At 37.5% G+C, this 24,809-nt stretch overlaps 1 protein-coding gene across 1 annotated transcript; it reads right to left on the reverse strand.

Moving 5' to 3' along the window:
- Nucleotides 1-1,895: 1,895 nt before the first annotated feature.
- On the reverse strand, nucleotides 1,896-18,679 carry LOC104603857 (hydroxyproline-rich glycoprotein family protein). Its single transcript, XM_010268022.3, has 3 exons — nucleotides 17,826-18,679; nucleotides 2,874-4,074; nucleotides 1,896-2,343 (listed from the first exon to the last, which is right to left on the reverse strand). The coding sequence occupies exons 1-3, from the start codon at nucleotides 17,925-17,927 to the stop codon at nucleotides 2,135-2,137; spliced, it is 1,512 nt and encodes a 503-aa protein (XP_010266324.1). The 5' UTR covers nucleotides 17,928-18,679; the 3' UTR covers nucleotides 1,896-2,134.
- Nucleotides 18,680-24,809: the final 6,130 nt, after the last annotated feature.

Consider the following 24,809-nt stretch of genomic DNA (forward strand, 5'->3'; position numbering starts at 1 on the left):
CGTAGGTGGGTGGGGGGGGGGGGGGGGTCTAATTGGTCAAAGTTCTTCGAGTATGATATTTTTCCAACATTAGATATTTCCTCTAAAAAATGGTTTGACTATGATGCCGGAGAAATCTGATACTGGAAAAATTATATTCTGTTGTAATATGTGCTGGTGAATTACTTTAAGTATAACAATTGTATTAAGCACCTGATTTAAATAAGCGATAAACTTCTAGTGATCTGGTTGAGGAAGAAGCTACCACACTCTAACCCCTAATGGTGTAAGAAGGGCAGCCAAGGGCATGAGGCTCCCACCAATGCAGGGTCTGGGGACACAAACTTATCCCTGAACATACAGAGAGGTTTCCAACACCTAGTGGTGTCATCTTATATTTACATTTGAACATTTTTTTTATAGGGCTGTCAACACTGCCAAATCATTGGAATCTGAGTTTAAAATTCAATTTGATTAAACCTGATTTTGATCTGAAAAATTCTGATTCTTTTGTAATTTTATTGAACCTGGATCCACCCCATTTTGATTCAAATCCGATAATATAAAATTAGCATATATTTATTAATAGATTTGGTTTAAATTCATTGCAGAGAACAAAATAAAATTACATGGGCCTGGGCCAGCTATCTAGGCTTGCCTGTATTAATAAACAAAATTACATTTTTAATTAATTTTTTAATCAAAACTACTGAAAAATGTATAAAAACTACCTATATTTTAATATATTAGTCCAAACCATCAAGACAGCCTATAAAAATTATTAAAAGGTTTGGATGAAAATATATAATGGGTAAATCTATGATGCAGAAAAGATATGGTATGAAAAAAGTTTTGATCAATCAAAACTCATCCATGAACTTTAATAAAAAACCCTTTATTTGCTACCACCTCTATGATTCCACTTTATTGGTCAGTTGTTTTTTAGACATCATAGTCGCACCCATATTAAATACAATTCATTGTCCTATGCATCAAAAACTATTAATAATAGTTATGACTGCCGCCATAATCCTCAATGGCATCACGCATTCACGCCATTTCATAGTGTCATGCCCATGACTTCAAATACCATACAACACCCTGTATTGGACATAACTGCCACCATAATCCTCAATTGGATCATACCATTCCATTGGTGCCACGTACCCATGACTTCAATAACGTACAACACATCTTTGTATTTGATATACCATATCATTACTTTGAACCTTGGTTTGTGGCAACTCTATACCAATACACTACCAATGGGGAAAGAAACCCTGAAAGAACTCCATTGCCTTCTTTTATTTTATGCTTTTTTTTTATTTTATATACCATCATTTAATTATATTCCATCACAAATATTCAAAACATCATGGACATGACAAAATGCAAACATATTCTATATAATCTCAATAATTAGGGTTACAAACTAATAAATCTTTAAAATGGCTTTTTAACCTAGGTGACCGGATCATGAGTATCAACCGATTAATTAGTAATGCAGTCAAATAGCCCCCAACTGACTAATTGGCCAACTAGTTGACTAGTGGATGCTTCGATAACACTGATCTGTACTGGATGTTCTAAAACTCATTTTTATATTTGATTTCCATACCCAATTTAGTTCACTGTATAACAGATCTACTACAAACAAAACATGAACAGGCTACAGAACCCAACCAAAGAGTAAAACACATCAGTTGCTGATCTGATAACCATATGGACACTGAAGTGCTTACTCCTGATTGGGTGATGTAGTCCATTGTACACGTTTGTAGCAGATCCGGAGCCATATAAGCATATATTTAGGAACAGAACATACTGAATAATGTGCATTAATAGACCAGTATTTAGATCTCATGACTTTGAGAACATTCCACTCCATATTCCATGATCAATAGAAAAATCAAACAGGAATGCAAAATCTAATGAAGCCTGATATATATAACAGAATCCAAATTTCATTCTCCATTCACTTTTCCACACAAACTTATAAGAAATTAGAAACATTCATCATATATTAACAGAGCAGCAGGAAACATAAATGTAACTAACCAAAATACACATCTAGACCAGGAAAGGAAGTAATCAGGTTAGATTCTTCCACCCATCGTAAGGAACCCCAAAACATTTAGCATCAAAAGATGACTAGTCACCAATTGAAATCTCCTTGGCGTATTCTAAAACTTCTTCCCCTTCCATAATCAATTTCTGCATCAGAGCTTGACAATCCCAGCCGATATCTTCTACTGATTTTAGAATCCTCCATCTTCGAAAATATGTCTTCATCGGTGTAAGCATGATTAACAGGTTTACTTTGCCCAGAAATATCAACAGATTGAAGTTGCTTTTGTTTATCATCTGATGCACAGAAACAGAAGAGTTATTTTGGCCCAGTAAAAACAGGAAGGCTGACTTATGCCCATCTAACAAGATGTCAATGGAATCCTCTACCAAAAAGAAGGCTACATTTTTTTCCCAAAAAGATGAGAATGGATTATGGGGAAAAAAAGGCATCATAACCCCTCCTCTGGCATGAGAATCCCCAATGGGCAAGGCTAGATAGACGTAAAAATAAGATGTTAAAGGATGTCACTGAGAATCAGCTGTGATTCAAAATATGAGAACCCTTTCTAAACTAGATTATACTACTTTAACATTAATCCTTAACTATTTTCGGTCAGCTACATGAATCCTGACCTGCCATTGTTCTCTGTCAGGAGTCATGTTTTCTGCCTAATTTCTAAGTCCACTTCAACCCCTGTTTTCATTGGTATTCTCATTGCAATTTTAGAAGTTCTACTTGGACCAAGTCACACCACACAGGTGCATATATGATTGAATGCTTGCATGAAATGAGAAACAACACCCTAAATAAAAAGATAATCTACCTTGATGTCCAGATGAATTGTCCAATACTTGGCCATCCACTCCACCATTAACCTCTTCTTGTGTCCATTTTGAGATACTCCGATCCAGAGCATTTGTGCATTTTGACTGCATTTTTTCTACTCCATTTGTCAACTCAGGTGCCATGCTTTCTTCCATGTAAGATTTATGAGAAGCAAAGGGTGCAATTGTGAAGGAGTCATCCATTATATCAGAAATTTCTACATACTGGGGTGTGGTGATGATTTCATCCGCACTGAATCCAAAGGATGCTCTGTATGCTTCAATTTCCTCTGTATCTGACTTGCAATTTTTAGCATGCCTGTTCTGATGGTTCCCAGTACTAGAATAGACATCTGCTTCCCTGGAAAGACTCAACCTACCTCCACAATGAGGGTATGAAGGAATAGATTGTTGAGCCTGATCCAAATAAAATTGTGCCGAGGTAGCAGGACAGAAGAAACTCGAATCCTGAGATAACATGAAATTTTTGGAGGGAGCCGCTCCGAGGCCAAATAACCTAGATGAGCCACTCTGAGGATATTGAGAGTCTTGAACAGAAAATGGAGCACCCCATTGAGTAGGAAACTCCTGATCTGCAAAAGAAGAAGATAAACCATCGCCAGATGTCCCTGAAATAGGTGAAATGAGACTGCTTGCAGGACTTCCAGGATAAAGTGGATATGTTGCTTGGAGATCGCTTGAAGCAGAATAACTTGATTTTCCAGCACTTTTAAGATCCACTGAAGATGAAAGAAACTGAGCAAAAGGCACATCTGGGGAGGAAGGAGTTGTAAGGTGTGCCAACTCTGGTGGAGGAGTGAGAGGAGCAGTAGACGGCTCAGTTGTAAATGTTGAAAAAACAGGAGGAGAGACAAGTTGGGTTTCATGGGCATATGGTCCTGTTGCGAACATGGTTGAAGAAGGACCTCCAGGGGAATTGGCGGACAGTGACAAGAAACAATTGGGTGACTGGGCAGTTGAAGGGAGTGCAGAATTTGTAAAAGATGCTGGTGAAGATGGTGGGGCTAGAAGTGAGGGAGTTATTGTTGTCGTTTGGTTAGTCACTCCAACAGGTTGAGGTCCATTTGTCCGATTACTGGATGTGTTCCCATCTGGAATACGAGATGCAGGTACAATTCGTTTTCCGCCCTTCTGTGATCCAAAGCACGATAGCCTGCCCCAACAACTCCCACATCTCCTCTACCAAAGTACAGCATAAGAAGTTAGTAGTTCGATACTTCCAATAAGTTTTGCAATTGATGGCTAAAAAATATACAGAAATTTACACTTCATTATCTCAAATCAAATTTATTAGCACAGCATCTAAGCTCTATTATGCACATATAATATACCATATGGCTGTTGTTTTGTTTTATTTTTGTTTTTTTCTTTTCTGCTAGTAACAGGATAAAGATAATTAGGTGACGTTTGGCAAGTCTTTTTAGAAAGATCTTCAGCAACCCAGATGACCAAAAGACATATTGGGGTATTGTCTTTAAAGACAAATACCATTTGGTAAGTGACTCGGTCTACCAGGCTTTTAAAAATGTGTTTAGAGGCTATCTATCACACAGAAAGACCAGAAAGCTTCTTTTGAAGCATCCTGAAATTCAGCATCTTCGGTCTTTTCAGGTCTTTCCGTGCACGTGTCTTTTTATCTTTCCAGTTTTTGGTTACCAGATGGAAAAAGACCGATTTTTGGTCTTTCGAGCTTGCTAAAGCCCAGAAGACCACACGGAAAGACTTGCCAAGCACTGCCTTAAGAAGATGTAGGAGTACAAAATTTACATATCAAAAAAGAGAGGCAAAACAAAACACAACCCTCAGTTGGCCTTAAATGCCAGCTACACACTGCACCCAAGAAAAAAACACTATTAAATAAGACCAGATAGTCATTCTTTATAGATGGGTTACACAATGTTCTCATACTTTTCATTTTAATTATTCAATTCCATAAAGTAACAAGGTATTCCTGAATAAAACACTCGTGATCTAAAGAGAAGAAAGAGAAAGAATAAGATAACGCTCTTATCCACAGTTAACTTCAAAACAAACTTTTATTTTTTTTTATCAGCCAATTCAAAATAAACTTTTATTCCATTAATCATCTCTAACATTCCAATTATAATGACTCTATACATTAAGGGCTTAGATCACCCTTTACAAACTCCAATTTAGACTTAAAAACTGACACCAAACAACTTCTACTCGCTTCGAAAGTAAGGCAAACCCATAAGCAACTTCAAAACAAACTTTTATTATATTAAATCATCTATATTTTTTTTTTGATGTTATAAATTATCTCTAAAATTCCAATTACAATGCTTCTATTTGTAGACTAAACACAAGTATTTGGTTTTCCCTTCAAAAACTCCAATTTAGACTAAAAAACTGACCCAAAACAACTTCTAATTGCTTCAAAACTAAGCCAACCCACATGGACAATCAAATAAGGACTCTAACACCTAAAATAGCTCTAATGGCATTTTACTAATATTACTGAAGTTCAAAAAGTTATGAAAATGGGCAACCAAGAATCAAGAGCCTTGTACCACATTGGTGAGCTGAGCTCGAGCCTCGTACTATTTGGCTCGACTCAACTCGAATCCACCCCTAATTGCTCAATTCTTGTCCTATGAAAACATCACACCCTCATTTCGTGCTTTTTTGACTGCCATCGATTGTGTTTCCATTCTCAAAAGTGTTGCAGAAGCCTTATCTATACCTGAATGGACAGATGCAATAAAGGAAGAAATGTGTGTTCTACACAAAAACAAATCTTCCTGAAGGTAAAGAGCCAATGGGGTGCAAGTGGGTATTTACATTAAAGCACAAAGCTGATGGGTCGGTTGAGAGGTATAAGGCCAGGTTAATTGCAAAAGGGTATACACAGGTGTATGGGGTCGATTATGTAGAAACATTTACCCCAGTTGCTAAAATGAACACTATTCGGATTATACAATCCTTAATTGTTAACTTTGATTGGGAACTCCACCAACTGGACATAAAAAACACATTCTTGAATGGGGATCTGGAAAAAAATCTTTAAATGGTTTAAACAATCCCCAAGGACCTGATTCAGCAGATTTCACTTGGTTCTTCAACAAATTGGGTTCATGTAGTGCCAATCTGGCCATACTCTATTTGTCAAAAGAAACCAGAAGAATGTTGTAGTATTGATTTTCTACGTTGATGATATTGTGGTTACAAGGAATTGGGACTTTGAGATCAGAAAGTTAAAGAATCCCTTGCTATGTGGTTTGAGGTGAAAGATCTAGGACATCTATGTTATTTCCTTGGTATTGAGGTTGCCTACTCAAAAAAGGGCATCTTCATTTCCCAAAGGAAATATGTCCTAGATCTCTTGCAAGACATGGGAAAGTTAGGAGCAAAGCCTGTAGATTCCCCTATTAATGAAAACCATCAGCTTGGTGATTATACTGGAGAACCAGTGATAGATGTCAAGAAGTTTCAAAGGTTGGTAGGAAGACTTGGCCAGATATAGCTTATGTTGTTGGTGTCCTTAGTCGGTTTATGCATGCACCAACATCCTCCCATTTAGAGGCAGCTGAGAGAGTACTCAGATATCTAAAGAAATATCCAGGAACTGGGTTACTATTCAAGAAACATGGTCATATGAAAGTGGAAGTCTACACAGATGCAGATTGGGCCGGTGTAGTTGATGATAGGAAATCAACTAATGGATATTGTACCTTTATTGGTGGAAATTTGGTCCCTTGGAGGAGCAAAAAACAAAGTGTAGTGGCCAGATCTAGTGCTGAGGCCGAGTATAGGGCCATGACGCATGGAGTTGCTGAAGTGCTATGGGTAAAAAATTTGATTGGAGAGTTGGGCTTCTCTGTTGATGGTCCAATGTCTCTCTACTGTGACAACAAGGCGGCCATTAATATGCAGCCAATCTAGTTCTTCATGACAGGACCAAGCATATTGAAGTTGACAAGCATTTCATAAGGGAAAAACTTGAAAAGGGGGAAGTTTGCACTTCCTTACATCAGTTCCAAGGAACAATTAGCTGATATCCTTACAAAGGGTCTTAACTATTTGTGACATAATGAATTGTGTGGCAAGTTGGGCATGATTGACGTATACGCTCCAACTTGAGGGGGAGTGTTGTAACATGTATCATACTAGTAGGGGTATTTTTGTTTTTTTTTTTTCTATGTTTTTTGTTATAAGCTATTGCCCTAAGTACAAATATTAACTTAGGCGCCGCCAACCACAACATATAGAATAGAACTTCTTTTTCCTTCTTCTCTCTTCTTTCTTTCTTCCTTCTTTTATTCTCTCTTTTATCACTGCCGAACTACATACCCAATGGGCTAGGATTGCCCATACAGCTGTCGTCAAGTTTAATTTCTTCCACCCAACACATGGAGGAGACCAGGCCTCATGTATTAGATGTCTACTAGATGAAGAACCAGCAATTATGCCCCACAACCTGAAGAAATCTTCTACCTTAAAGTCAGTAAAAAGCTTTAAGGACTGACTTTAAGGTGCTCACCCAATGTGCCACCCACCCTTAGGGTAATAACCTCGACCACAACTTCCTTCTTTCCTTGTATTAAGACTTCTTTTCACTCTACTTGCTTAGAACTATCATGGATCTTTTCCAGTTCAGTTCCAAAACCGCATTCTTATCAAAAGTCTTGAACTCAATTCCCCTCATTTCTTCTTTTATCATTCTCCCCATCACTTCCATCAAATCCCACCGTGTCAAGAACCTCGTGCTCCTTGAAAATGGAATCAACCTCACTGAGAGCCCGCTTTTCTTGCTCCCTCTCCCACTCTCCCTTCCTCCAACTCTTTTAAACCCCTTCCTTGCAAATTCTTCCCCCCCCTCAAAAAAAAAAGCCCCAACATCTTGCTCACCTTCTTCACCTCTCTATTCACGACAAAATCCAAATCAATTGATCCTTCAATTGCATGTGTTTCATCCATCTCTATCTCCTCATTTTGAAAGTCTTCTTCCTCCGCATCCTCTCGCTTCTTACTAGGATCCTTCAAAGGTCCAGTCCTATACCTCCTTTTCCTTTTATAAACATGTGTGCTTCACCCAACAATTTTTTTCTTCCTTTTTCCCTTCTTGTTATCCTCTCCTTCTGCAAAGCTACCTTCTCCCCTCTCATTTTGTTCACCAAATTGACCCTTCCTTTCTTCAAACCTTGTCAATTCTCATACATCAATTGCTACTTCCCCTTTCTCCAAATCCCTATCCACTGCTATCACCTCTCGGGCCTTCTCCCCTTCTATCTCCCCTTTTTTCACTCCCACTCTTCCCCATGCCTTTGTTGACACCCAACCCCTCTTCCATGTTATTGTTATTTTCCTTTCCCTCTTCTTCCCCAACAAAATCAGTTCTACTTAACTGTCCTTGATGAATGTCTTCAAGATTGTAAGAATTTGCTCCACCTCCTCCCATGTTAATCCCTAAAGCCTTTTCTCCAATTGATTCTTGTGAAAAGACAACCAAAATAGACTCCTCGTCCTTACAGACCTCATCGTTTCTAGAAACTCTATTTGCACCCTTCTTTTCCGTTGACGTTTTTTGAGTTATCTTTCCTTGTCTACCAGAAGCTTTCTCCACTTTTTCCCACAAGTTTATCCCTATAAACGAACTTTGTCACATAGCAAAAAATAATAATTTTTTTCACGAGTCCTCCCTGAATTGTGAAAATGTTTCGACCCACTAAGACTTCCTTTACCTAAAAGTTGGGTCCACCTCCACCCCCTAGCTTTATGGTCCCACTCTTTTCTAAACATAAATGTCAGCCCAACTCCCTTTCAGTCCAAGTTTTGAGCCCAACCCTAACTACCAAAAGCCTTTTTATTAATATTTTAGCCCCACCAATTACTTAGCTTTGCTTCTAAAATGAAATTCTTTTGCCCACTGAAATTTACCCCTTCCACAAAGTTATTAAAAGCTTGTACAGAACTCTCGAGAACTACACCTTTCTCAACCCCTAAATTACCACCAAGTCCACCAGTCTCCCTCTCTGCCACTTCTAAAAATACCCATTCATCCTCATCCATTCGCATCAATTCCTCCTCCCCTCTCTTCTCTTTGTTTCTCCCTCTATCACAATTCTAACACCCACTCTCACCCTTCCTTCTCACCTTAATAAAAGATGTCCTTAGTAGATTGATTTCCAAAGCCGATCGAGAAGGTCTAATGAGAGGGTGGAGAGTAGGAAGAAATGATGTGGCAGTCACTCATCTATAGTTTGCAGATGATATTTTGTGATGAGTTCAATCAGTAAAAGGTGAGCAGGTTAAGGTTGTTGCTAAACCTCTTCGAAAAGATTTCTAGCTTGAAGATTAACCTCAAGAAAAGTTGTGTAGTAGGAGTAAACCTAGTTGAGAGGGAGGTAGAAGCAATTGCAAAGACCCTAGGTTGTCAAACTAGTGAGTGGCCTTGAAGTATCTAGGTTTGCCTTTGGGGGTAAATCCAAGGAGTGTGAATTTTTGGACTACAATCATAGAAAGGTTTGAAAAGAGATTAGCAGCTTGGAAGCGGAATTACATCTCTTTAGGTGGTAGATTAACCTTGATCAAGTCTACCTTAGTGAACCTTTTAGTGTACTGCCTCTCTACCTTTAAGATTCCCAAAAAAGTGGCTACCTTGCTGGAAAAGGAAATGAGGGATTTTCTTGGGAACCATGAGAGGAAAAGAAGGATCACCTGGTGAAGTGGGTAGTGAGCAGAAGTAAGGAAGAAGGGGTTTGGAGTGGGGAATGTGACATGCAAGAATCAAGCATTGCTAAGGAAATAGTTATGGAGATTCCCCTTGTAGAGTGAGAAACTGTAGCATAAGGTAATAGCTAGTCTACATGGATTGTTTTTTTTTTTTTTTTGATGAATTAGTCTACATGGATTGTTGCAAAATGGTTGGGATATTAGAATCTCAAACAGAGCTACTTTTTCCTCTCCTTGGAGAGCTATTCATGCAATTCTTCACTTCTTCCTTGCTTCCTCAAGCAAGTCAGGTATGATAAAATTCGGTTTTGGGAAGACCTCTAGGTGGGTGATTCTACTCTTAAAGATGCTTTCCCCTCTCTTATTCATTATCTTTGTTTAAAAGTGAGCCTATTTCTTCTTTTTACTTTGTTTTTTGAGGGAGTGGCTTGGAATTTGGGTTTCAGTGAAGGATTAAGAGAGGTTGAATGTGTCTTAATCTCTGAGTTGTTGCTCATCCTTGATTCAGTTGTTTTTCCCTCTACCCCAGACGAAAGAATTTGGATTTTGGACCCTAAAGCTTTCTTCTCTTGTGCCTCCTTTCATTCTCCAATTACTCAAGCTCCTTTTGGATTTTCCTTTCCAGCAAGTAAGGTTTGGTGCAGATAGTTCCCTTAAAAATAGAGGCTTTTTGTTGGGAGGTCTTTCATGGAAAAATCAACACAATGGCCATGCTTTCAAAAGAGAAGGAAAAATGTTTGTTTATTGGTTATCCAATAGCTGGTGCACACTTTGTAAGGCAAATGGTGAGACTGCTTATCACATTCTAATTTTCTGTCCGTTTGTAACCCCTATTTGGGAGTGGTTCTTTTACCTCTTTAGGCTGTTTTTGGTTGCAGTGCAATTTTATTTGCATTAGTACAAATGCATGGGAGTGCAAATGTAAAAAATGCAAATTCTTGTTTAATTTTGTTTTGGATTTTACTTTATTCTGCTTCATGTCTTAATTTACTTCGTTTGTACTGTAATCAAACAAAATAAGCTAAAATTTGAAACAGAAATAGGTCAGAATTTACACTCAAATCATTTGCAATGCCATGGTTTTGCATCAATGCAAATTTATTTGCATTGCAACCAAACACAACCTTGGGTGCAAGTGGACTCTACCTACAAACTTACCTAGTTTGTTTGCAGGTGAAATCTTCAAGTGGCCAAGGAAAAGAGGAAGAATTTTATGGAGATGAACTAGGGCTTCTGTTGTTTGGACAGTTAAGGAAGAAAGAAATGCAAGACAATTCAAGGATGAGAGAAATGTGGAAGCAATTTTGCAAGGTGCCAACCAGCTGGTTGGTAAGGTCTCCTGCTGGTCATAGCAGAGACTTGGGATCGAAACCCGCCTGCACCTGGGATGGGGGGGTTATGGGTTAGGGGATGGGCTACACCCCATTGTGTATTCCTTCAAAAGATATAAAAAAAAAATGTGGAAGCAATTTTAGATTGTATCCTCCTAAGGTGATTCATTGGGTTAAGTCCTTGGACTTGTTCTCACCATTATCCTTTGACAATATAAAAAGGAATTGGAGGGAAGTGGCTTTATAAAGCTCAATTTTGATGGGAGCTGTTTTGGCAACCCAGGCCCTTCAGGCACAGGAGTACTTGACACAGGAGTGGTATTCAGGGATGATGATGCAACTATTTTATCTTTATTCTCAGGTCCTACTGCTCAAGGAGATTCAACTAAAGCCGAATTGTCTGCTGTGTTGTGTGGGGTCCAATTAGTAGAAAAACTAAATTTAAGAAGGCTGTTAATAGGAGATTCCCAAGTAGTAGTAAGCTGGTTAAAAAATGAAAAGAAGGCAGCCTGGATTTAGCAAGATTTGGTAAAGAAGACCAAGTGGCATCTAAGAGGTGTAACAGTAACCACTCAGTAGGTTCCAAGGGCTGCTAATGGGATGGCAGATTCTCTAGCAAAGCAAAGGGTTGTAAGGGAGCAATTATTTTGGGCTCAGCTGTTTTAAGGAACAAAGGTTTCACCTGCTCCTGTGGGCAAGGGGTGGTTAGGGAGTGATTGTCTTGGGTTCAGTTGTTTAACTGATTTTTAGGGGTACTCATACCCCAGTTGTAATTCACTGTATATTCTTCTTTATATTAATGAAATGCTTCCTGTTATCTATCAAAAAAAAAGAATAGACTTATGCGTGAAGGAAGTGACTGCACATCTTCATTTACTAGAACTCGAGCAAACTACAATTCATCCTAGACTCTGTTTCGAAAATCAGATTTTCTAAACTTACCGCATGCATCACCAATAGCTCTGAAGGTTTGAGTGCACCAAGTGTGAAGGGGAATACCAAAGATACTAATCCACGTGAAGCTCCTGCCCTTTGTATTCCTGACTTGACTAATCATTGGTGACCACCTACCTAATTTCAGATCAGGGTAACGAAGAGGCCCTCTTAATTCACTCTGCAAAACTCCCTCTGCTCCAACCTTCTTATTAAATAGAAACAAGAAAAGCCATGCATCCAATCTTCTAACGAAACCAAGCTTGCTCCATTCAACCAAAGCCCATTTCTAAACATCACTTGCATCAGAAATTCAGGATCCCAACCATAGTTGTCAAGGCGACAAGGCGCCCTTTGAGGCTTGCCTCACCTAATCACCAAACAGTTTTGTACTATGTATTATAATTATAAAATAGGCACTATTAAACTAAAATATTCATTTTGTGTGTTTATAAAATAGGCACTACTACTACACATTTTCTTTTCTTCTTCTCCTATAACAAAAATAAGGGTTCAGCCCCTATATTTTTTGAATTTTCTTTTCCTTCTTTTTCTTCTCATGAATATGTTGATTTTCTATACTTTAACATGAACTCTATACTTTTCTTATGAAAATTATGAATAATTCTTAAGGAAATATGGTTATGGTACCTAGGGAACTACCCTAGGATCTATGTTTTCTACATAAAAAATCCATCACCTAGGTGACTAGGCAACAAGGCACCTTGAAAACCATAATCCCAACCAATAAACCTGTCCACTAAACAAGCATCAAGTAGCTCCAATCTTTCTGAAGCCTTGCCACAATCCTGAACAAACACTCCTATTTCTGTTCACCTTATCTCTGCCATGTGGAGTTGGTACCAATAAACCTACCACACTCCTCATGTTTTCAGCACAATCCCCTTACACTAGTATGTTTCTCACATCCAATATCACCAACACATTCCTTATAAATGGTGTATTTATACCATTTTATCCCCATTGGCTTCTAGAGGCATTAACCCTACTTTACCATGCATTCAAAGTTCAAACACTGCAACAAGGAATCAAACATATTAGTAGGCTATTCAAAAGACTTACCAAAATGATTTCAGACCTTGCGAGCTAGTACACCATGAATCATAAGGTGGTTCAAGGTTTCTTTGCAACAAATGCATATGGATGCCATTTGGATTTCTAGGTCATGCACATTTCTATCCATCAGAATTCAGAGTCTACTACATTTTGAGCTAAAGAAAGAAATCTTAGTTGGGAATAGGCATATTCCAAATCCAGTTCAACAGTCCAATTTCTTCTAGTTCTCATATCACTCCTGGTTGCTTTTACAGAAAAGGACCCATCATAGTTTGCATCCAAATCAACTTATCATTATGTTCCAATAAATTCACTTGAGATCTCAAAATGACTTAATAGATGTTTTCATCTAGATTCGTTTGGAACTATCCATATTCCTTCTCCCATCCAATCTGAGGCTATCCCTTTTTTTTCACCATTAATACCTATGGCAAAGCCAATCAATGGAACAATCTCCAGCCATTTATCCATTCAAAAGTTAATCTCTCCTTTTCCAATCAGCCATTTGATCTGAAGTACCAAATTATCCATAAAAAAGGGAAACTAGTGCATAAGGCTCTTGCCAAGCAGGGACTGGAGAGGGATAGATGTACACAGCCTTACCCCTGTATATGCACAGAGAGGCTGTTTCCAAGATTTGAACCCTAGTCACCCAGGTTGCAATGGAGCAACCCAATCATTGCACCAAGGCCCACCTTCATTCTTTTTCTAATGCCTATCAGTAAGAAATGACAGTTCTTACATAGATACCAAGAATTCTAAGAAGCAACCATGATGGTAAGATCATGTCATATCAAAATGTGACCTTACCCTTGGTGCACATTGTCTTCAACCCTTGAAAGACATCAAAACCTGGACCTACAAGAAAGAACTTGAAGACTTTATTCAATTAACACATGAACAACCAAAGGTATGTTTTCCTTTTTTTTTTATCAATAACCCATTTCATTAATCAATCAGAAATATTAATTACAAGGAAGGAGATAAACTTTCTTATCTCCCCCAACTGAGGCTTGAGCCCCCATGAATAGAAATTAGAGTTACAACTGAGCCCAGAACATAGATCCCCTCACCACCCCTTGCTTAGCTAACCCATCAGCAAACAAGTTAGAATATCTCTTCACCCAGCCGATCTTTATTTCCATGTCTTTAACTAGCTACCTAAACTTTCTCCTTTCATTGCTGTAATTCGACAACCCAGTATTGTCTTCATTCAGCCACCCTACAACCACCTCCGAATCCCCTTCATTTACAAGTCTTCTTATATTCATTTCCTTTGCTCTTTGGAGACCTTCCACAACTACATAGATCTTGGCTCTGAGAGAATCACCCACCCCAATTGGACCTGAGAACAGGGCTGAAACATTCCCATTCTCATCCCTAAAGGCACCCCAGCCCCTGAATGCCTAGGGTTCCCTCTACTACTACCATCAAAGTTCAGTTTTATAAAGCTAGAGGGGGGAGGGGTCCAACACAAACTCAGTCCTGTTTTGACCTGGGTGCATCTAGCAATCTCTCCCCATTTCCTTAATAGATCATCCACTGTATAATCTGTGAACAGCATACCGCAGCCCTTAGGCATCTCCACATGGTCCTGCCCCTTTTCAGATGCCACCTGGAAAAAAAAAAGAAGAAAAAAGGCTTTGCATGTTCAGGGGGGGGGGGTCCAACTACACCCAAAGAGGGAATAAACCCACTCCCAAATAGTCTTTGCAAACTGGCATGACACCAATAGGTGAAAACCAGTCTCCCCATTAGCTTTACAAAGAATACACCTGTGATGGGATAAACATGTCTTGGGTCTCTTCTTTTAAATCAGACCACTAGTGTTGATTCTTTCCAAAAACATTTCCCAACAAAAACTACCAACCGTAGGAGGAATTGGTTTGGTTTGTACCAAATCTCTTTGACAGGGAAAAGAAGGCCTATGGAGCTGGTTGGCTGAGTTAAGACTTTGAAGAAAGAGGCACAAGAGAAAGAGCTCGTGGGGGTGGGGGTCCAAATTCTAGTGTCTTCCTTTGTGGGGACCAAGAAGATATTCTAGGAGAATCATGATGTTGTTTAGGTCTATATCTCTAATAGCCCTCCTCAAGCCCAAATTCCACCCAAGCCCAGAGTTTGAAGAAGATGGGATAATGAAGGAAGAAATTGATTCATTTTTCAAGTCAAAGAGGGCATATAAGGATGGAAACTAATCCTTCAGAGGGGCATTCCCCACCTAGGTTTGTTTCCAAAATTTTATAAGGTTGCATGAGTTTAAGTCATACCTGATCGGAGGGGAGAAAACTGGTAACAAGTCATGGATGGCTTTCCAAGGTGATGCACTTGTAGTCCTTGCTCGAATTCTAGGATCCCATCCATTGTCCTCCAGCCTATGAATGCTAGCCACTATTTTAGCCCACAGTTTCTCCTTCTCCAAAAAGAGCCTCCATAACCATTTCCCCAAAAGAGCCACATTCCTTTTATTGATATTCCCAAGCCCCAACCCACCTAAGTTTTTACTCCTAGTCACCACCTCCCAACTCATCCTATGGTCCCTCTTCTCCTCTCCTAGCTCCCATAGAAAGTCTCTCAATATCTTTTCCAATCTATTAGACACCTTTGCTGGAATTTTGAACATTGACAGGAAGTAAATGGGTAAATTGGCTAAGGTAGCCCTAATTAGTGTTTTTTTCTTCTTTTTCTGGGACAAAAAATAGGGGTTCCACCCATTCTCCTTTTTATTTTTTAAGTCTTTACCTTCCTTTTTCTAAAACAATCTTCTTCTTCTACCCCTTTCTTTTTGTTTATTTCTAAACAAAAACATCCAAATCCTCACATCAATCTGAAACCTACATAGAAATTCTTCTAAATTCATGCACCGTCAGGGAGGTATAACCATCTCCAATTCAGGCATCGGCCAACCATACAACCTGCTGACGTTAGCCAACACCAACGGTGATGCCAAAAGCTGGCAGTTCTTGTGATCAGAGCCCTAATCTCTAATACCAAGTTGTAACTTTAGAGGTTCAATCTGAGAAGCAAATAAGAATAGGGAATAAAGAAGATAAAGAAGAGAAAAGGAAGAGGAAAAGAGAAGACACCAAAAAAAGGTTATACGAGTCTCTTAGGTTTGCAACCTAATTCACTATACCCTATACTAATAGGGTAAATTTACACATAAACCCTTAGATCCCTCGGAATGCAGAGCGAGTTTACATTCATGAGCCCAAAAACGTCTGGGCCTCAGCCACAAAGTAACTAAGTCTCCAAGGCCTGCCCTCATTTTCTTCACCATTTTATAGTATTTACATTCCTTTTCTTCTTTTCTTTGCTTTTTACTTTCTTTTTTTTTTTTTTGGAGGGGGGAGGAGCTGAATCCAAACGACCTCTAGATAGCATTGTCATCCAAGGTTGAGGTCGTATTAGTTGGTAATGTGAATTCAAATATTAGCTGTTTTAGGCCTTGCAACACATCTTCCACAATGTAGTAAGGCATGAAACTCCATTTCCTCAGGGGTTCATAGGAGATTCTACCATTACCACAGGCTAATTTTGGTCCTGATACAGGGTCCTTGGAAATTTGTCTCATTATATTAGAGAATACCATGCCTTGACTTCTGGGTTAGTGGGATGAACATCCCATTTTGTTCAAATCCAAGATTAGGTAATTCATTGGTCTGTTTTTTATTTAGGTGGTTCTGGGACTAGATTGCAGTTCAACTACACCAGTTATACTCTTCTTTTTGCTGCTCACTTCTCACCATTGAATTATGGTAAGAGAGAGGGGGGAGCCAACTTATTTGGATAGGGGAAAGTTGAAAGGAAAATTGGATGGAAAACAATTGCTTCGTCCTTCACCAAGAAAATTGAAAGGAAATCAAACTGAGCACCATACACAAACATGCATTAACACCAGAGTGCTTATCTTACTAATCTCTTCACAATTTTTAGCACGAGACACTTATATTAGACATTTAACTGTCTGCTAGATTAGGAAGTCTCTTCTCTCAAAGTTACAGGGCCAGTTTATTGAGCTCCTAAGATACATCCTCGAACCAATAATCATCTTTGAGAACAGTGGTAATAGAACAAGGAGCAAGCTTAACTTAAACGTTGTACACCCAAAAATGAAGTGCATCCTCTCCAAATAAAACAACCTTCACTTACCATAATTGTTCTACTAAAGGTTAGATATCTGATTTGTTTCTCAAGCAAGTGGACCTCAATATGAGAAATCCTCCAAACCCTCTTTCTCCAAAATCATCCCCAACCACTCAACGGAGAGGAATTACTAGAATTCGTTCCCTATTCAAAGCCCGAAATATAAAAGGGCAGCCCAGTGCACGAGGCTCCCGCCAATGCAGCCCAGTGCACGAGGCTCCCGCCAATGCAGCCCAGCGCAGCCTTACCCCTGTACATACAGAGAGGCTGCTCCAACATTTGAACCTTGGTCACCCAGGTCGCAACGGAGCAACCCAACCGTTGCGCCAAGGCCCACCCAAAAATATCCAGTCCAAAATTCAGATTGCAATCTTACGATTAAGACATCGAGTAAAAAATATCGTACTAACGGTACTATAAACTTCAAGAGGTGTCTTAACAATCTCTCATGGTAAATCGAAATAGCATACTTTACCTGCCAAAACACGAACGGGATGCAGTGGTAAAACAGTAGAAATAGCAGAAGTAGAGATGCAAGAAATTAATCAAGTAGCATAACTTTCGGAAAACCCTAAAATCTGAACATTGCACGCGGAGATGAGAACGTGGCTCAACTCAACTCAGCCTTCCCAACTATTTTGGGTTAAACTACATATACTAAGCTCTGAATTCCCAAACCCACATACGAATCCAACGAATACATCGAAACCTCCGTGGCAATATTTTAGATCCGACGCAGAAGACTCAACATACCCGTTCTTCCCGCTGAAACCGAGTCTCTGCCGAGCCGATCGCAGTTGCAGCAGCACTTAGCGAAGCTCCACCATTGCCATTGCCATTGCCATTGCCAGCCATGCTTCAAAGTTTCCTTTCTCAATTTTTCCAATTGAAGAACCCAAGTTAATAGAAACCCTAATAAAGCAGCAGCTTCTGGATTTTCTAGTGAAAAGCAGAGAAAGATCACTGGAATTCAGACTCTCCAAGTCAGGTAAGGGGAAGCGCCAGTAGATTGAAATGAAAGAGAAAGAATGAGATATAGAGCCAGAAAGAGAAAAAGAAAGATACGAAGAGTTAAGAAGGGTGTTGAAGGACAGAGCTCTGAAACTTTAAATCCGGGAAAGAATGTGCTTAGAGAGAGAGAGCACAGAACTGTAAGTGTAAACATGAGAGAAATAAGTTTAACTAGAGAGAGAGAGAGAGAGAGATGTAAGAATGAGAGGCGCGTTGGATTCGGACAAAGAGAGGGAGGGTAGTGTAAAAGGCTAGTAAAGTGAGGAGGAGCAGGAGGAATAGAGAGAGTGCGTAGGATAAGAAAGTGCGCAGCCGAGGAGTACTCGGGACTCTGGCCTCGTTAAGTCCGCGATCTTCGCTCCTATGTTCCCCTCCCTCAGATTTTCTTTCAGATAATGCATGCTGTATGCACAGTACTTTCCTTAGCTCTCTTCTCCCGAGCGTGTAAGCAGCAGGGACTGAGAAAGAAAAAAGATGAGCTAAAAAAAAAGAAAGGGAAAAAGATACGACGAACCGATGGGATGCAGGCTCGGTCTCAGGCTCAGAAGCCCTACGAACCAGTTGTGCCTCGGACTGCCTCTGTCTGTACGAAGCGATGTATTTCTTTTCCCGTGCTTTCTTTTACTCAAAGCGTCGGTCCTTCTTTTAACACCCTGCTTTTACTCGAATCTACGAAACGGCCCTCACCATCACCCTCACCCCATGTATAATCAGTAATCTCACTCACGACGGATTCAATCATTCAACGGAGCCCAACGGCGTAAAGAGCTGAGAAGCAGTCTACTGAGAGAGGAACCCGGGTCGGTGGTGAATGGTGACTCGTGATTTTGCCAAATCGGCTCCATGAGCCTTTCGGAGCCCCTGCTGGCTGCTGATGTCGGATCGGATTTCAATTCCTTCCTGCAGATGTAACTAACTAACACCACCATTGTGAAAAAGATGGGCATATAAAAACTAGGGATAAGTGGATTGCCCTATAAACTATGAAATTAATTCATAACGCAATGTACATCAATTGCCTGAAGTCTCATTCAAGCATTTGGGACTAATCATCCACTCCTCATGCTAGAACAATTTAGCTGCTGTACTACAAAATGAGCAACCTCAGTATTTTTTCATGGGGTTCTAATAAGATATGGCATATGATATGATATGTGAAAACTAATAACTTTTGTCTATTTTTTAATCTGTATGGAAAAAAAAATATTAGATTTGATATTGATCAAATTGAATTGGGTTCTAATAGGATATCTGACTATTTAATCAAACCAAATTTAAATATAGTAATTTATAGATCCGTTGGCTTTGATTTGAATTTGGGTATATATTTTATATTTTTTTATCAATTCAAAGTCGGATATAGCCCCTATCCAAATTTGATTCTATCGGCTTGTATTTATTGCCACTAGTGTGGAGAAAAGAATTTATAAAAGATAAATAAGTATAAATAAGTGTAACTTAATCTCAAATTATGGGTTCCAAATTTTACAAAGAAAATATTAATGAGCAATACATATTTGTTGACAAAAAAAATCTTCTCCCAACATCAATTTTAGTTTGACCATAATGTGAAAGAAGGTTTGATAACCATGCACTTACTCTCTTATATCTTTTTTAGTTTTTCTGTTATTTAATTAAATAAATTATAACCATTAATTTCTATTAATAATATTTTAGGAGGCATTTTGGCAAAAGCTAAAAAAATGAAAGACCATTTGGTATTCATATTTGCGGGTCTCTCTTGCATACATATGAAATGTCAAGTGTTGGACCCAATAATACGTTCAAACATGTAAATAATAATTGTGTGTCCCACTTACACAAAATATTAAAGTAGGTCTTACTCATGCATTTTCCTACATAAGATATTATTGTATAATCTCTATCTACACATTAACATATCATGTTATCACTTATAGGCCCTATTCACGTATTTAGTAATACAAAAAATCAATGTAACTATTTCCAACAAATAACAAGTAACTATTTTAATACATGAAATTAGTTTAACATGAACATTTCTTTATGACAAATAATTTAACACAAACAATCCAATACATGTCATCAAATAAAAATGCAACACATTAAGGAAAAAACACTAATTGTTTTGCCCATATTATTTTAATTTTCCTTGGTCGAGGGCAAATGACTCTCAAGTTTAATACTCTATCATCCGGAACATGATTTCATCTTACACTAGTTCCATTTGTCTACATGCTTACGAACCAACATTAAGTATTATTTGAGAAACATTATGGAACATTCCTCCCCCACCTTCAATTAGTGCTTCTAGTACCAAGAAATTATTCAAATATGTATCTTGTGTATGTGGCAACTTAATGAAGTTGTACAATACACAATATGCAAAAAACAATTTGTATTTGCGTATGCATTGGATATGGTGGTATCAACTTTAAGATTAAAAATCTTGCTTTTAGGATGCCAAGTAATGTTCTATAACATTTCTTAATGAAGAATGTAGATAATTGAATTGTTCTTCGATAGTTTTAGGATGGCTGCCTATTCCCATGGAGTCTTTTAAATGGTATTTCTTAATACTTTAAAGGGACAAAACCTAGGCATATTTGCATATCCTTAATTAATCACATAGGATTTTCTTATATTGAACAAAAAAGAAATTAATGTTACAAATTTCAAATTACAATTATATCACTAAATAGTTGCAACTTAATAAACCTATAGGGGTAAGGGGAACAAGTTTATAAAGTCTTGAATTGTTTTTAAGAATAATCTCAAGTAATGAGTAACTCTATCTTATCTTGCCACGACAAATGTAAAGAACATACAAAATGAGCATGCACATAGGGTTGTTAATGGTTCGGATTTAGTTCAAGACAGGGTAGAACCATTCTAAATCGATTGCTAAAATTAATAGACCCAGAATCGAACCAGACTCTAATAGTTCTATAAAATTAGAACCGGTACTGGCCCCGCTGGTTATCGAGACAATAAGGCCTGGCCTGATAAGAACTAATTAAATTAAAAATTGCTAAAATTCATAGTTTTTTATAAACAAAAAAAAACATTTTATTGAATGCCTAGATAACAGAGACGAAATGCCAAGTAATAAAGCAAAGAAAACACAATAGACAATTTAGTAACTACACTCTATAGACGATTAAACAAAAAATAAAGCACAAAACAACAATAAAAAAGAAAAAAAAACAACCAATTACTCGCTACTAATATGTTTGTTTTAATCAATTTCACATAATATGTTTGTTTTACTATTACAAAATGGTTCATTTTTAGACCTTAATTACTTGGCAAGGCTGGCATCACCAATGAATAAGTGTCTATTCAATTGTTTGTCTTTTTTAATCAAAGGAAGAAAATCCATATGAACAAGTCTATTTGTCTCTGCAGCCAACGAGAAAGGCAACTACAACTTAGGGCTTAGTCTCCTCTTTGTTTGAATCGTCTTTGTAGAAGTTAGCAAGTTCAATCATCATATTCAACCAACCAACTATAGAACTTGGTCACTAGTGTTCAAATTGTTTACTTGGGTTGAAGGCTTGAAGAACAAGCACTCCAGAGTCATGATTCTTCTTCTTCTTCAAACAATCAACTGATTGAACATCAAATGATGGTGGAAAACACTCAAACACAATTATTCTTTTAGTCGAACTTGGAAAAGATTGAAGAAAGAGTTCTATCTTGTCTAATGTCTAGAATCCTTCCTCCTCTTTAACGACAATGTCAATGAACAACGAAATGGGAATGGGAAGATAAAACATGGTCGATTAGGGTTTGTTTTACATCTTCTCATTCTTGTCTTTTATATTGACCGCCATATTTACAATTATAAACATTACTATAATTGTAAATATCAAGAATGCCATGAAAGTATGAAGACAATAATAGGTACTTGTCTTATTAATAAATATTTAATTGGTTTTGGGTCTAAGTAAATTTGGAAAAACCATAATTAGTCACAGACCAATAATAATTAGGACATACAATAAAGAATTGAAACCAACAAAATGGGATAGAACTCTAAACCAGAACCAACATAATTGGTTCAGTTGGTTCAATTTTTTTAAGTAGACTCAACCCATTGACAACTCTACATGTATACATCACATTTTGAGTTGTCATTGCTTTTCTTACTTAAAATGAAACTTGATTAATAGTTAGCACACATGCATGAAATGTATACAACATAATTCTACAAGGATATATATATATATATATATATATATATATATATATATATATATATATATATTTAGATGCAATTTACTAAAAAGTAAATTATTATTAAATGAGGAGAGTGTAGATTGTTACTTCTAATTAACTATAGATAATATTTAAAGTTGTTTAGAATCTAAAGCAAAACAATATTAAGGTTTTTTTAATCGCATAATCTCTTTTCCATATTCATATAAAGCCTTTAATATAAAATTAAAGTGTTAAAATGTTGTTTCCCCGAATGCTGAAAATAATAAGTTGTATCTTGAAGTGACTTATTTTGACCAATTGTCTTCAATGCCATTCCTTTGTCATTAGTAGAGACATATCAATTATTTTTTACTAAACCCTTTCTTTTAAAAAACCTACCAAAATTGATGAATAGGTGTAAGCATCTTAAATATGTTTAGACACCTTTGAAATTGTTCAAAATGACATTATACAAATGGTTTGATCTAATTAGGGTATCATCATGATAAGATGTTTTAGGAATAATATTGTTGTACTCTTACACTATTATACACAATAGTTTCATCTTAAGATGCTCTAATTTTTCCTCTTCATATACAACTACTACAACTATATGCAATAATTGTTCCCAAATTATAATATAATCCATTCTTATTTGAACACATGCCAATGTTTAATAATCAATAAGAAATAATGTTATGCACAATGTGAAAAAATTCAATAATCAAATTATCTTTAAAGCAATCAAATATATAAAGCAATCCACGATCTCATTAAAATCCACTTATCAACTTCTTTCTAAAGTAATAAAATTCATTATCCAAGTTGTATCTAAAACAACAATCAATAAGAAATAAAATCCAATGTGTCCAAGTATGAAATAAAAATCCATTCATTACCTTCATTAAGTTATTCAACTTTAATAGATTCTGCCATCTTTTCACCAATGTCAAATATTTTTTTTTAAAACTTTCCTACATAGTATTTGAAATAGAGATTTCAATAATATCAATGGTAGCATTATCACGTTCATTAATTTGAGGATGTTGGACATTTTCATTAGATTGATCAATTTTAGTGTCATTTGCTTGAGATCTAGGGAGATTATACCCTATGTGCCAATGAGGTAGTAAATTGATTAGTAGGAGGTCCCCCTAAATATAGACGATTGTATGTTGGACAACTCATGGTGTGGAATCTCTTACCATGGGATTAACCTAATAATCTAGACAAGGGATATAGATTATATTCAAAACCAAGTTGTAAATAATATAAAGTCATTGTAAAAAAGATGTTTGAGTTATATTGCTAAATTAATGTCATTTGTTTTTGATGATGCTACCATATGTTTTTCATCATCCCAATCAAATCTTGTTTGTCCAAATCTCAATTTTGAAAACTTCTTGTACCTACACTTTAAATCTTGAACCTTATTGTTAAAGGCCTTTATGTTAAACTTCAATCCAAGTCTAGCAAAAAAAGTTATTTTTAATTTCATTCCATGCATTGATCTTTAAACTCTATTTAATCATCCCCCTCCCTTTATATTTGTTCAACTAATAAACTTAAGTCCAATTAGCTTGACTAATTGATGCATTATCATATGTAATGTTATTTCTTATACTAGTAGACATCTATTTTGGTATCATTTGTAAACCAATTAAAAGAAAAAAAAAGAATTGCAAGAATTAGATGATATAACCCAATAAATGTTTACACATACTAACATCCATTCAATGGGTAGTGATACCATATTTGTTATGGTTATGTCCTTGAGTAAGCTAAATTGAATGGTGGGCTTGTTAGACAGTTTTGTATGCCCTTAGCTTCAATCAAGAATGATGTACTTTATGAATTTATTGTAAATGAATAAAAGTACATATTTGATTCATGTTCCCTTGCAGTCGAGGGAGAGGTCCTCCCTTGTCGGGCAGTGTTTGATCATTATGGGCTGAGAGGTTAAGTGTAAGACCATTGAGGATAATACCTGATGGGCTAATCTTGCATCTGCCCACAGTCCCTGGGTGTTACAAGGTGGCTTGGCCCATGGACCACTTAGGGTAAGTGTTGGGCCCATAGAGCCCATAAGATGGGTTTCAGGGGGTGCACTGTCCATAACAGTGTATTCGGCCAGGCCTTGTAACAAAGGCTGGGTTGAACCCATGTGGCTGATGTGTAGATCAATGTTTGGGTCCCATGCCATACAAGGAAGCCCAACTGGGCAGCAGTTTGGAAGGCTAATTGAGTACATAACCTTAAATGGGCCTCAAGCCCATTTCGAACTGGGCTGATTTGATCAGTCAATTAAAGGGGGCGAATTCTGAAGTGGATCAGCTGATGGGATTGGGCTTAGACCCTATCCACTTAGAGAGTCCATGATCTAAATGAGATTTAGATCTGGAAACCTCCTAATTAGATTAGGAGATGGCTAATCTGATCTGCAGGTAAGATAATGATTATCCCTTATCACTTAAAGGGACTTCTAACCCAAATATGATTTGGATTAGCAACTCCTAATCTGATTAGGAGCTGATTCCTTTAAGA

This window comes from Nelumbo nucifera, chromosome 5 (assembly GCF_055504915.1).
Source record: "Nelumbo nucifera cultivar China Antique chromosome 5, China Antique-T2T, whole genome shotgun sequence".
Taxonomy (NCBI): Eukaryota; Viridiplantae; Streptophyta; class Magnoliopsida; order Proteales; family Nelumbonaceae; genus Nelumbo; species Nelumbo nucifera.

Bases quoted from the DNA above. Each gene is read 5' to 3' on its own strand.
- LOC104603857 (XM_010268022.3), bottom strand. From the start codon at position 17,927: ATGGCTGGCAATGGCAATGGCAATGGCAATGGTGGAGCTTCGCTAAGT. The intron at 4,075-17,825 runs GTATGTTGAGTC...GTACTTTGGTAG, and splicing joins GGTTTCAGCGGGAAGAACGG to AGGAGATGTGGGAGTTGTTG. The intron at 2,344-2,873 runs GTAGATTATCTT...TCTGTGCATCAG, and splicing joins CAATTCATCTGGACATCAAG to ATGATAAACAAAAGCAACTT.